The 13,225-nt window shown below is 35.6% G+C and overlaps 1 protein-coding gene across 1 annotated transcript in view; it reads left to right on the forward strand.

The window, feature by feature from the left end:
• LOC105443652 overlaps nucleotides 1–13,225 on the forward strand; it is a 136,859-nt gene that overhangs the window by 92,429 nt on the left and 31,205 nt on the right. The window contains exons 52-60 of the mRNA XM_030985197.1: nucleotides 1,132–1,230; nucleotides 2,380–2,739; nucleotides 4,170–4,265; nucleotides 4,611–4,955; nucleotides 6,777–6,875; nucleotides 7,713–8,057; nucleotides 9,785–9,883; nucleotides 10,917–11,270; nucleotides 12,929–13,033. Coding sequence (XP_030841057.1) covers nucleotides 1,132–1,230; nucleotides 2,380–2,739; nucleotides 4,170–4,265; nucleotides 4,611–4,955; nucleotides 6,777–6,875; nucleotides 7,713–8,057; nucleotides 9,785–9,883; nucleotides 10,917–11,270; nucleotides 12,929–13,033 — 1,902 coding nt within the window. The remainder of the gene's footprint in view (nucleotides 1–1,131; nucleotides 1,231–2,379; nucleotides 2,740–4,169; nucleotides 4,266–4,610; nucleotides 4,956–6,776; nucleotides 6,876–7,712; nucleotides 8,058–9,784; nucleotides 9,884–10,916; nucleotides 11,271–12,928; nucleotides 13,034–13,225) is intronic.

Raw genomic sequence — 13,225 nt, forward strand, 5'->3', positions numbered from 1 at the left:
ACCAATTTATGACGTCTTTAAGACGTCAGTCTGCTATCAGGGCAACTCAACAACTGGTAAACACCTTCAAGATAATTTGGGGGCCCCAGCTCTTTGAATTCTCTTCAAAATTCATTGTAATTCTTTTCTTTTTTTAAGTCTGTTGAAAAAGTACTGCAATAAGTCTGTCACATATTTTTTCATGGTCAAATGAAAATGTGTTAGTTACCATGCACCACAAAACCAACCAAGAGTTGCATGGTGTGGTTTTCAATTAGAGGTTCATAGAGGTGCAATAGGTCGGAATGGTCGAATTTGATTGTCAAGTATGTTGTGAGTATACCTTAATAATAATAATAATAATAGGCAATTCTATAGCACCGTCTATCTAGAAATTCTATTCCGAGGCGCATTTATTATTACCCCTGCTTACGCCTAGCTGCCGTATACAACGCTCCAGCATTTCAAGGAATGAATTCCTGCCAGGTAGCCATTTACATCACCTAGGCTGAGTGTGGCAAATGTAGATCAATGTCTTGCCAAAGGACATTAGTGCCGCGGCGGGACCCAAACCGCTGACCTTGTGATCGACAGTCCGGCGACTTATCCACTCGACCACGATACCTTCTACATTAATTCAAAATCTGGAAGCACCAAATAATCTAAAAGTGGTATTTTGAGCAGTTTTTTGTAGACTTGTCGATGTTTGTCTGATCTTTTTTGTTGTTGTAATAATTGTTTTCATATGACCATGGCTACTGGTATTATTTTTATTTCCTATATCTTTAAAATGTTCTTGCATTGATACTTGGTCTAAATAAAAAAACAGCGTGTAATTAATTGGTATGCTATGTTTTAGGACAATTTGATGATAGAGAGTTATAATCCTCCTTTTGCCATCTTGCACATTTCTTTGTGGGTCGGCATGCTTGAATATACTACAGATTTTAGTTTTCTCAAGTAACAATTTATACTAAAATGGTTACCTCATTTTTTTCACTGGGTTAGGAACATCATATTGGGATGATTTATATATCATTTGAAGCTGAGAATCTCCTCTTTTAGGATGTTTTTGTTGCCTGGTCACATTTGGACTTTTAAGGCATACTATCTTAGTCTATACTTTTTTTTTTCTTTTGTTGTAAAATACAGATCCTTTCCAATGCAAGACAGGCCCATGGGCAGTCAATGGATCTGCTGTATGTGATGTGATACCAGACTGCAGAGACAGTAGTGATGAGGCATCATGCAGTAAGTAAAAAGAGATGATTTAAGTGATGTTATCAGAAATCTCATAATATAAAAATAATCAAATACATGTAGAGATTAGGAAGAAACACATAAAGGATCCCTTTACTGTTCATATTGGAACATGATTGTTGGTTGAAAAGAGATGGAATTCGTACAAGTTTTCTTATTTTTTTTGGTTGCATTTAATAACTTTTGACTTTAAACATAAATGCCTTTAGACTGTAACAGGACGTGACCTTCAAGTAGAAAGATTTGTACCGATATGTCATAATGTGGAATAACGGGCTTGATTCATGTAAGTACCTGATATAATAAAATGTTGAAAAGGTTGAAAGGTTCAAATTACTACCCTTATTTTTTATAATAACAGTGTCTCTCAGGGTGCAGAAATGAACCATTCAGCTTTCAACTCTTACCTATTATACCCAGAGGTGCACTGTTGCACCCAGCTTATAATATTGCTCCCTTGTTTGGTCTCTTCAGGGTGTTTCTCTTTAAGTTTTAGAAGAGAGTTCACAGTACCACTACCATACTTCCGTTGTGCTTCCTTGGTATGCATCGATATATAATTACTTCATAATCATGATAACAATAAGTTACATTTATATAGCGCATTCCATGGTATGTGAGAGCATGCCTCTTTTTTCTTGATATTTCATGCCTCATTCATCTTTTATAGTCTAATCTTTCCACAAGAGCAAATATGGATAGTCTGAATTTTTTTTTAGATCTGACTATGAATACCTTTTCTGTGATGTAAGCTCTATAGCTATATATCTAATACGCAAAGTATGCTCTTCAGTGTTCAACCCCAAAATAATTGCTTGAAATATTCACATTGGAACTGTCTCTTATCAAAGGTTGCTGATATTCACAATGTAAATTTCATCCTTTAGTGTGACAAGTATTTTAGTCATTAAGTGGTTCTTGCCCTTCATAACCTGTTTTGGAATCTATTCCTAAATTACGTCCTTGTAATTTTTACTTAAATATTTGTCCGTCTGTATGTGGGATGGTTGAGGGTGCATCAGTGTGTGTAAAAAAAAAAGCTTAAAATTAATAGCATTTGTTCATTTGGGGTAAATCTTGGATCTCTGTATGTCTTTTCCTGGATATTAAATGAATAAATAAATATATTGTTCCACACAGTACATGAGCTGGACAAAGGAGAACATCTACACCTGTACTCACCAAATTATCCAAATAGCTACTATGGCAACACCTCCATCCTTTGGCTCTTCCAGGCAAATTCATCAGCTGGAGGCAACTTCTCTTTCGCTGTGACGATCGACGAGTTGTACCTCGACTACTATGATACTTTGAAGATAGGACAAGGCCATGATGCTGATGGCTTCACTGTAGTCAATTTCACTGGCTTTACATCCCTGTACAACCCATATTTTACCGTCGTTGAAGGAGATAAGCTCTTTATTGAATTTGTGGCCGATGACTACCGGTATTACGATTCAGGAGCTTTTAGCATCGATATTGGACTCTACTTGCAAGATGGTAAAGTTAACAAACAAAATATTAAACCACATTCAATTGTATTTTAAAAAAAACTTTGGGATGACATCTAAGCCAAATAGAGAACAAATTCTATGATACAAATAAAACTGCTTTGTTTTCTTTCAAAATATTACAAAGAGGGCTGTTTGTAAGACATTTTTTTAAATCATTAATATTGTTGTTGTTATTATTAGTATCATTAGTATTATTATTGTAATTATTATCTTATTTATTAGTAATATTTTAAAAGCTGCATGCATTTTTATGATGTGCACATACCTATCCTAGCAGATGCTTTATAAGGCACCTGCAAATTACATACCCTGGATTTAGCCTAGCAGCATTCAAGGAATAGATTCCTGCCGGATCCAATTTACTACAACCGGCTGAAGAGCGCCAAATTTTGATTAAGTCTTGTCAAAGGATAGAAAAGTGCTGTAGCGGGAATCTAATTGCGAATCCTATCCACATTGACACCTCTTTATAAAACATGTAAAGAAAGTAGCAGAAAATTAAATTCAAAAGCATTTTCAAAATTAAGTATTCACTCTAAAGTGATTGATTATTCCTGAGTGGATTTTAACATTTTGCTGTGAAGAATAGTAACAAAAACATTGTTTTCTCTATGGATTGGGTTATTAAATAGTATTTGAGTCCTTTCGGTGATACTAACATCATTTGGTTATTCATTCATCTACATCAGCCAGTTGCAGGAATGACGAAATTCACATATATTTAGGCGTATCCGGACACTTGCCCCTGGACATCCACCCCCTGGATAACCACCCCCAGTCAACTACCCCAAGGAAAGTTGTCCAGGGGGTAGTTGTCGCAGAGAATGGTTGTCCTAGAGGGTAGTTGTACGGGGGAATTTGTCCTATGGGGTAGTTGTCCGGGGGGAAGTCGTCCTGAGGGTGGTTGCCGTGGGGGGTAGTTGTCCTCGGGGGTAGTTGACTGGGGTTGGTTATCCGGGGGGCAGGTGTCCTAGAGCCATATTTAGGACCTATTCATGCTAGCAGAGACAAAAGTGTACCAATCACCAAAATATACTTTATTCTGTTTGTTAGGTGTCTCAGTGTCATTATATTGTAATCAAGGTAGAGTTTCAAAAATTTCAATAGAGTATATACTACTCAACGCGTCCGATACACACTCCCATAGAATAAGGACCACACGGAACCATGCACGTTGTATAGTTCTGTTTATTCTGTATTTTTCTTCCTGCTCCTATCCGTTGGCCTAAGAATGCTGGGCAAAAAAATTATATATAGATTTTAAACATTCTTGCTATACATTTTTGTGTGTGTGTCATTTATGAAATTATCAGTATCATGGTCGAGAGTAGTGCTATGCAGTCATCATAATTATTGTTACCTTCATAATCATAGTATCAATTTTTTTTTGCTTTATATTTCTATAAAATTTAACAGACCTCTTTGTTTGCTCCGATGGAACTTTTTATACTTCTACTGCTCGATGCGATTCTATTGATGATTGTAATGATGGCAGTGATGAAAACAAGTGCAGTAAGTATTTCGTCTTTTTTTAATGAAAAGTTGCATCTTTATATTTAAGGATGACACAAGTATTCACTACAATATATAACAATTGTAAGAAATAACTTATATCCACAAAGCCTATAGGCTATTCAAGGTTCCAATTTCTCATTATGACAAAGCACGAAATGGCTATGTTAAGTATGAGTGAATTCAAGTTTGTACCTTTAATTTTTACATGGCTTTGAGGAAATGAGAAATAAATGAAACCAAAAAAAGGAGAAAAAGAGCATTGTAATAAAACTTAAACAACAAATTGAAATGAAGTGTTATATATTGATAAGATTTATTTCTTCTCTCCTTACTCATTTTCAGAATACTCACTTACTGTTGGAGAAACCCACTCTCTTCGCTATTATGGATCATACGGTAGACCTTACAACAGGACATGGTTATTCAATATCAATTCTTCACAAAGCGATACCGGTAACATTGCCTTCTTTGTGTACATTAGCGACATTTATGTTCGCTATGGCAATGTACTTCGTATTGGCTCTGGATTTGTCCCCAGTAATGATTCAGAATTTCTATTTGCCAATGATGGCTACCTGTCTAACGGGGCAAGGAGGCTCATTCAGGCTTCGGAGATGCACATGGAACTCACAAGGTCCTATAGTTCTTCACATTTCAACCTGGCGATTACTCCCCGTTCCCTTGAAGGTAAATTTATTACAATCTGTAACCTATAGTAGAGGTGTCATAGTCCAAAGGTTTAAGCACTTTACTTAAAATTCAAGGGTCGTGGGCTTGAACCCAGACACAGCACTAATGTCCTTTGGCAAGGCATTAGTCTACACTTGCCACTCGATACCAAGGAGAGAAATGGGGACCTGGTACGATGAACAAAGCATTTGTTTTGGTAATTGCCATATGCCCTCATGGCGAGCATAATGGTAAGAACACTCCCCAGAAAGTGGAGATGGTGCATATTGAAAATAAATCTGTATGCACTTCTGCTGCATGTTTCTTTCTCCTTATATGATTGGGGGTTAGGGGTTCAGATTCCAATTCAGATTAGGTTTATTGATTCATATGTTTAAAAAAACGAGAAGATTAACCTCCACTGGCATAAACAATGTACATTATGAATACCACCAATATAACAATTTAAATGTTTACGTCATATTAACATACTACTCAAATACAGAGAGTGGGAGAAGAAGGAGAGGAAAGTAGAGAGAGAGAGAGAGGGACTGTGGAAGAAAAGAGGAATCGCATTTCACTTGCAAGAAAATGTAAATACCAAAAGACCAATTGAAGAAATGGAGAAAAGGAACGAACAATAGAAAAAGGAAGGGCAGAATGGGAAAGGGAGCAATAATTAACATGCAAGGAAAATGATTACTTTACGAAATGAAAATGACCTTTCAAGCCACATTTGCATGAAATAGAGGGATGTTTGAATATTCTAATATGTACAGTATGGATTTGCCCTTGTTACATTCATCACATCATTATCAGAAGGGGATATTTGTATATGTCAATTCTATTAATTTTCCCTGCAGCAACCGTATGCACCATGGTTGTGTGTATCTTTCTTTTTATATGCTTAGGGGTTAGGGGTTTCGATTCAGATTCAGATTAGTTTTATTGACCCATATGTTTAAAAAAACAGACATTTAACATCCACTGGCGTAACAATCAATGTACATTATGAATTATCAAAACAACAATGTTCACATCATATTAAAATATTACTTAAATACAGAGGGTGGAAGAAGAAGGAGAGAAAAGTAGAGAGAGAGAGAGAAAGAGGAATCGCATTTCACTTGCAAGAAGGTGTAAAAACCAAAAGATGAATGGAAGACATGGAAGGTATGGACAATAGAAAACAGAAAGGAAAAAGAGAGGGGTAAAGATGAGAAGAGCAGGGAGAGAAACAAAGAGAGAGAGGGGTGGGCAGAATGGGAAAGGGAGAAATAATTAACAAGAAAGGAAAATGATTACTTTACATATTGAAAATGACCTTTCCAGCTACATTTAATACATAAAGGGTATATCAAGTTATATTAAGTTGTGTTATGTGATATTATGTTTGATGAGTGGTCAACAAACTCACAGTTTCCATTTTAACCTACAGGTATTCCTTTCCATGTCTTTTTTTTCTCTCACTATTCCAGTTACTTGTTTTCATTAGTAGAAGTAGTAGTAGTAGCCAGTGGGAAAAACTACATGCAATTTCCTGCTCACAGAAGATCGTTAGGATTAGGTGTTGTATAGGTGCAATTTTCTCACATTGATATGAAAGTATTTTATTGTGTTTTGGTGTTTCAAGACCTTTATTGCTCACTGCTCCCAAGTAAAAAAATTTCACTAATAGAAGTAGTAGTAAAACATTTAGTACTATCATCACCATAATAATTTTTCAATGTTGTAGGGTCCATAATAATATGTATCCGTTATTTTTTCATCTTTTTGGGTCATCTTCTTTTTCAAATATGATCCTGATAACTCCCTTCTACATTGATTGTTGGTGTTCAGGTCTCTTTGTGTGCAATGATGGATTTCATGCAGTCAACCAGTCCTTTCGTTGTGATCTCAGTGTAGATTGTCTGGACTCCAGTGATGAAACAGGCTGTGGTAATTTCATGTTCATTTCACTTGAATTTCTTTTTTATAGTCTCCGAAATGTTATCTGTCACGGTTATAATTCAACATACAGGTTTGTTTCTTACAAAGTCCGAATGTAGGCAAATGCCTTTATTTTAATCAAAGATAAAATGATTTACTAGTCAGGGTATCTTCTGTAATGTTAAAAATTAAAATATTTATTTTTGTTGTAATTATTTATGTAAGCCTCATTTAAATCACTTCAAACTTTATAAGAAGTATAAAAATAACCTTTTAGTCCATTGCTATTCATAGCAGTACCCAAAACATTTGGTTTTAATACTTGCCATATGTAGTATTAAAAGAATGATGATCTCTTTTGCACGCAACAGACTGCTTTGTTGGAGTCATCAACCTACAGATTTTCAAATGCCTTTGAAGTCACCTATTAAAATGTTTGAACATGATGATGACATATTACATTATCTGAACTTGATTAATATAGGCTATACGATAGAGTGTTAGAATAACCGTTGAGATGACGATTTTAAAGGGAAATGAAAGAATGGTGATTTCTTAATTTTACACACAACAAACAGCTTTGTGGGAGTCGATTCCTTCTACCAGGAATCCTTGTTACCCAAGCTTGTTCAGTGTGTATATCTTGATGAATATTACTGAAAGAACGTACTGGTAAATGTCAATTACATTGAAATTGAAATGCTGTCAAATTTGTACAGGTAAGCCTCTGCAAAGTGTTGATTTCTTGGGTAGGATTCGTGACCACCTTCAATTAAAGAAGCAGGACATTGTGTCTAAAAGTCATTAAATAACCACAGAACCAAACAATGTCTCTTATTCTTTCAGTCCACACGCTTTATCTTGGAGACACAAGAGTACTAATCAGTCCTGGTTACAGATCGTACACACGTGCCTTGTGGCTCTTCAACTCAAGCGCTCCTGCTCTTACTAACTCCATGAAAGTAGCATTCATTATCACTCTCAACTACGGATCTCTTTCTTATGGTGATGTCCTACGGATTGGAGCCGGTCTGGTACCCAACAATGATTCTGAGGTCTTCAGTGGAAGCCAGCAATTTCCAAGGGGGGAGCGCATTCTAGCTGCGTCAGAGATGTTCATTGAATTTACATCAAGTTCATACTACAACTACTACTACTTCCAAATGGAGATATCTTTGGGTTATCTCACAGGTAAACATGACAAATTAAAAAAACCAATCTTGCTTTAACATGCAGCACATATAAATGTGGCTCACTTTAACCCAGTATTGCAAAATTAGAATAGAGGAACATAAATTGCCTCCAGAATAATTTGTTTGCTTTTACCATCATGACAAATGATATTGCAAATGTAGCATCGCTGAGGGCACACAAGAAATAACAGTAAAGAGACATTAATAAACAACTCAACCACTGGTAAACACCTTCAAGATAATTTGGGGGCCCCAGCTCTTTGAATTTTCTTCAAAATTCATTGTAATTCTTTTCTTTTTTTAAGTCTGTTGAAAAAGTACTGCAATAAGTCTGTCACATATTTTTTCATGGTCAAATGAAAATGTGTTAGTTACCATACACCACAAAACCAACCAAGAGTTGCATGGTGTGGTTTTCAATTAGAGGTTCATAGAGGTGCAATAGGTCGGGATGGTCAAATTTGATTGTCAAGTATGTTGTGAGTATACCTTAATACCGTAATTAACGGTGTATGAACCGCACCTTTTTGCCGCCTAAAAAAATTCAAAGTCGGGGGTGCGGTTTATACACGGTACACCAAAAAAAAGTTTCGTTTTATGCCCCTCCACCTGGCGCTATGCCTGGCAATGTCTCCCAGCTCTGTAATCGGTGTGTTGACTCACCACTCTGAAACTAGAACAACACTCAAATTTGTTTGTCATCTTGGTGTGAAAGTAATCTCTCTGATAGATTTCAATATGTAGTTGATAATAATAATTCCTCCAATTTTTCTTCTATTACACGGCGTACCACAAGGTTCTATCCTAGGTCCTCTACTGTTTTTTAAGTCGGCAAAAAAAAGTCGGCAAAAAAAAAAGAGGGGTGTGGTTAATACACGAGGGCAGTTTATACAACGTTAATTACGGTAATAATAATAATAATAGGCAATTCTATAGCAACGTCTATCTAGAAATTCTATTCCGAGGCGCATTTATTATTACCCCTGCTTTACGCCAAGCTGCCGTATACAACGCTCCAGCATTTCAAGGAGTGAATTCCTGCCAGGTAGCCATTTACATCACCTGGGTTGAGTGTGGCAAATGTAGATCAATGTCTTGCCAAAGGACATTAGTGCCACGGCGGGACTCAAACCGCTGACCTTGTGATGGACAGTCCGGCGACTTATCCACTCGACCACGATACCTTCTACATTAATTCAAAATCTGGAAGCACCAAATAATCTAAAAGTGGTATTTTGAGCAGTTTTGTGTAGACTTGTCGATGTTTGTCTGATCTTTCTTGTTGTTGTAATAATTGTTTTCATATGACAATGGCTACTGGTATTATTTTGATTCCTATAACTTTAAAATGCTCTTGCATTGATACTTGGTCAAAATAAGAACAGCGTGTACTTAATCGGTATGCTATGTTTTAGGACAATTTGATAATAGGGAGTTATAATCCTCTTTTTGTCACCTTGCACATTTCTTTGTGGGTCAGCATGCTTGAATATACTACAAATTTTAGTTTTCTCAAATAACATTTTATGCTAGAATGGAGACCTCATTGTTTTCACTGGGTTAGGAACATCATATTGGGATGATTTATATATCATTTTAAGCTGAGAATCTCCTCTTTTAGGATCTGGTCGCTTTTTGATATGTTTTTGTTGCCTGGTCACATTTGGACTTTTAAGGCATACTATCTTAATCTATACGTTTTTCTTCTTTTATTGTAAATTACAGATTCTTTCCAATGCAAGACAGGTCCATTGGCAGTCAATGGATCCGCTATATGTGATGTGATACTAGACTGCAGAGACGGTAGTGATGAGGCATCATGCAGTGAGTAAAAAGAGATGATTTATGTGATGTTATCAGAAATCTTATTTATAAAAATAATCAAATACATGTAGAGATTAGGAAGAAACACATAAAGGATCCCTTTACTGTTCATATCGGAACATGATTGTTGATCGAGATGAGATGGAATTTGTACAAGTTTTCTTAATGTTTTTTTTGCTTTTAATAACTTTTGACTTGAAACATAAATGTCTGTAGACTGTAACAGGACGTTACGCAGAAAGATATGTATGTGGAATATCGGGCTTGATTCATGTAACTACCTGATATAATAAAATGTTGAAAAGGTTGAAAGGTTTAAATTACTACCCTTGTTTTTATAATAACAGTGTCTCTCAGGGTGCAGAATTGAACCATTCAGCTTTCAACTCTTACCGGTACCCATTATACCCAGAGGTGCACTGTTGCACCCCAGGGTGTTTCTCTTTAAGTTTTAGAAGAAAGTTCACAGTACCACTACCATACTTCCGTTGTGCTTCCTTGGTATGCATCGATATATAATTACTTCATAATAACAATAAGTTACATTTATACAGCGCATTCCATGATGTGTGAGAGCATGCCCCTTTTGTCTTGATATTTCATGCCTCATTCATCTTTTAAAGTCTAATCTTTCCACAAGAGCAAGTATAGGTAGTTTGAAAACATTTTTAGGTATCACTATGCTTGCCCTTTCTGTGATGTAAGCTCTATGGCTATATCTAATACGCAAAGTATGGTTTTCAGTGTTCAACCCCAAAATAATTGCTTGAAATATTCACATTGGAACTGTCTCTTAGGGTTGCTGATGTTCACAATGTAAATTTCATCCTTTAGTGTGACAAGTATTTTATTCATCAAGTGGTTCATGCCCTTCATAACCCGTTTTGGAATCTATTCCTAAATTACGTCCTTGTAATTTTTACTCAAATATTTGTCTGTCTGTATGCGGGGTAAATCTTGGATCCATGTATGTTTTCTTTTTTTAACTTTTCCTGGACATTAAATGAATGAATAAATATATTGTTCCACACAGTACATGAGCTGGACAATGGAGAACATCTTTATCTGTACTCGCCAAATTATCCAAATAGCTACTACGGCAACACCTCCATCCTTTGGCTCTTCCAGGCAAATTCATCAGCTGGAGGCAACTTCTCTTTCGTTGTGACCATCGACGAGTTGCACCTCGACAGCTATGATACTTTGAAGATAGGACAAGGCCATGATGCCGATGGCTTCACTGTAGTCAATTTCAGTGGCTTTACATCCCTGGACAACCCATATTTTACCGTCGTTGAAGGAGATGAGCTCTTTATTGAATTTGTGACCGATGACTATTACAATTTAGGAGCTTTTAGCATTGATATTGGACTCTACCTGCGAGATGGTACAGTTATTACACAAAATAACACTTTTAATTCTATTTAAACAAACTTTCATATTCCATCTAAGCCAAATTGAGAAAAGATTCTATGATACAAATAAATGTGCATTGTTTTCTTTCAAGATATTAGGAAGAGGGCTGGTTGCAGCAAGACTGCTGTGCACAATACTAATTCAGCTTCAAAATTTCAAGATCATAGCTAATTTCTTGACCACAAAAGGTGCACTGAATTGTTCAACAAAATGTGCCCTACCCCCTTTGGAGATAACCATGTAATTCACACCAATGTTTTGAAAGAGCCATCTTTTTTGGGGGGAAATTTTATGGCAGCTCTGACAAATTGTAGTGTAAGCACCATATTTTGCTATTATAGCTATGAATAATAAAGTTCATATGATGGAATGGTTTAAGTTGTGTTTTTCTTCAGGTTGATGCATTTGCATGCATTTACTGGTAGTAAACTTTGAAAAATACTGCCTGTTACGTTACGGCTGGATTATAAGTACCAGTATGTTAATAATTTGAATCAAATATATATTAGAAATGCATATATATCTACTCGTAGATTGCTGACTGCTGACTTGACTCATTCATATTCTACTAATTCAATTAAACCCGACCTTACGTCTAAAATCATGTTTAACAAAAGGAAAACTTTGAAAGCACTCTAAATTTCTTTGTTAAAGGGCGAGTACACTCCAAAAATAAATTTCTTTCAATAGAAGCAGAAAAATCATACAAACCAATAAAAAATTGAGCAAAATCGGATAACTAATAAGAAAGTTATGAATATTTAATGACATGAAAAACTTTGAAAATCACAAGACAAATTGGCAGCTCACTCATGAGTCTGTGACATCATTGCCTCACTATTCACTCATTGTTTTCTTTATATTGATAATATAAACTTCCAATTTCCCCCCTAAACTTCTTTCCTCACACCAGTGTCCAAGTTATAATGATAATAATAAGTTTTTGTGTTGATGAACCAAAATAGAGTAATCAGGAAAAATTTAAATTTTGATAAACTATTTATATAAAAATTCAATGATTATGAATATACAATATTCAGAAATTAGTATCAATTTTACAAAGTTCATAAAAGATTTTGTCAAATGTCATGTACGAAATCTGATACAAATCATATTACCTGGTCAAAGCCATGGGAAAATCAAGTTTTGGGGGATAAAAAGGGAAATTAATGGGATAAAAATATATAAAGTAATTGATAAATCGTGAGGCAATGAGGTCACAAACTGATAACCAAATTGGCAATATGTGTAGTGATTTTCTAAGTTCCATAGTTTTTCACACTTTAAAAGAAATTCATAACTTTCTTCTTGATTGCTTTGGTTGCTGGTGGCTCGTCTCTATAATTTATGACCCCCTCCCTCTCTTGAAATCATATTTTGTTCTTAGTTCAAATATATGTTGAAGTCGCATGATCTGTTGAAATCAAAGTTTTAAATGTTCGAGTATATCGATCCTGCCTAATCTTTGGTTTAAATCAACTTGTCACATTATATAGTGAGAGATATAGTGAGAGATATATTTCCTCCTGTTCGTGGGATTGTGTTGATCACCTTTTGGTGTTGTATATGATCAACTGGAGCGTGCCATTCATATTAACTCACTTTGTTCTTCTATCTTGTCCTTTGTAGGGAAATTTATATGCAATGCTGGCAGTGGCAAAGGTCTCATTAGCATTAACAAAGTATGTGATGGGAAGGTTGATTGTATTGATGGTACAGACGAGACAAATTGTTGTAAGTATTTTATTGTACACGATTCGAAATCTGTTTTAGAAGGAGTTACATTAGAGATAACTCTGTTTGGCTTAGATAAACAACGCTCAAAACAGTGGAATCCTCCCTCAAAAGGGTCATACAACCACTACTTTGGAGTCGATTCAAGTGCAAAGTATTTTAAAGTGATCTGATACATTCCTTTGATAGTGG

The sequence above is a fragment of the Strongylocentrotus purpuratus genome, unplaced genomic scaffold (genome assembly GCF_000002235.5).
Source record: "Strongylocentrotus purpuratus isolate Spur 01 unplaced genomic scaffold, Spur_5.0 spur5_scaffold_14, whole genome shotgun sequence".
Taxonomy (NCBI): Eukaryota; Metazoa; Echinodermata; class Echinoidea; order Camarodonta; family Strongylocentrotidae; genus Strongylocentrotus; species Strongylocentrotus purpuratus.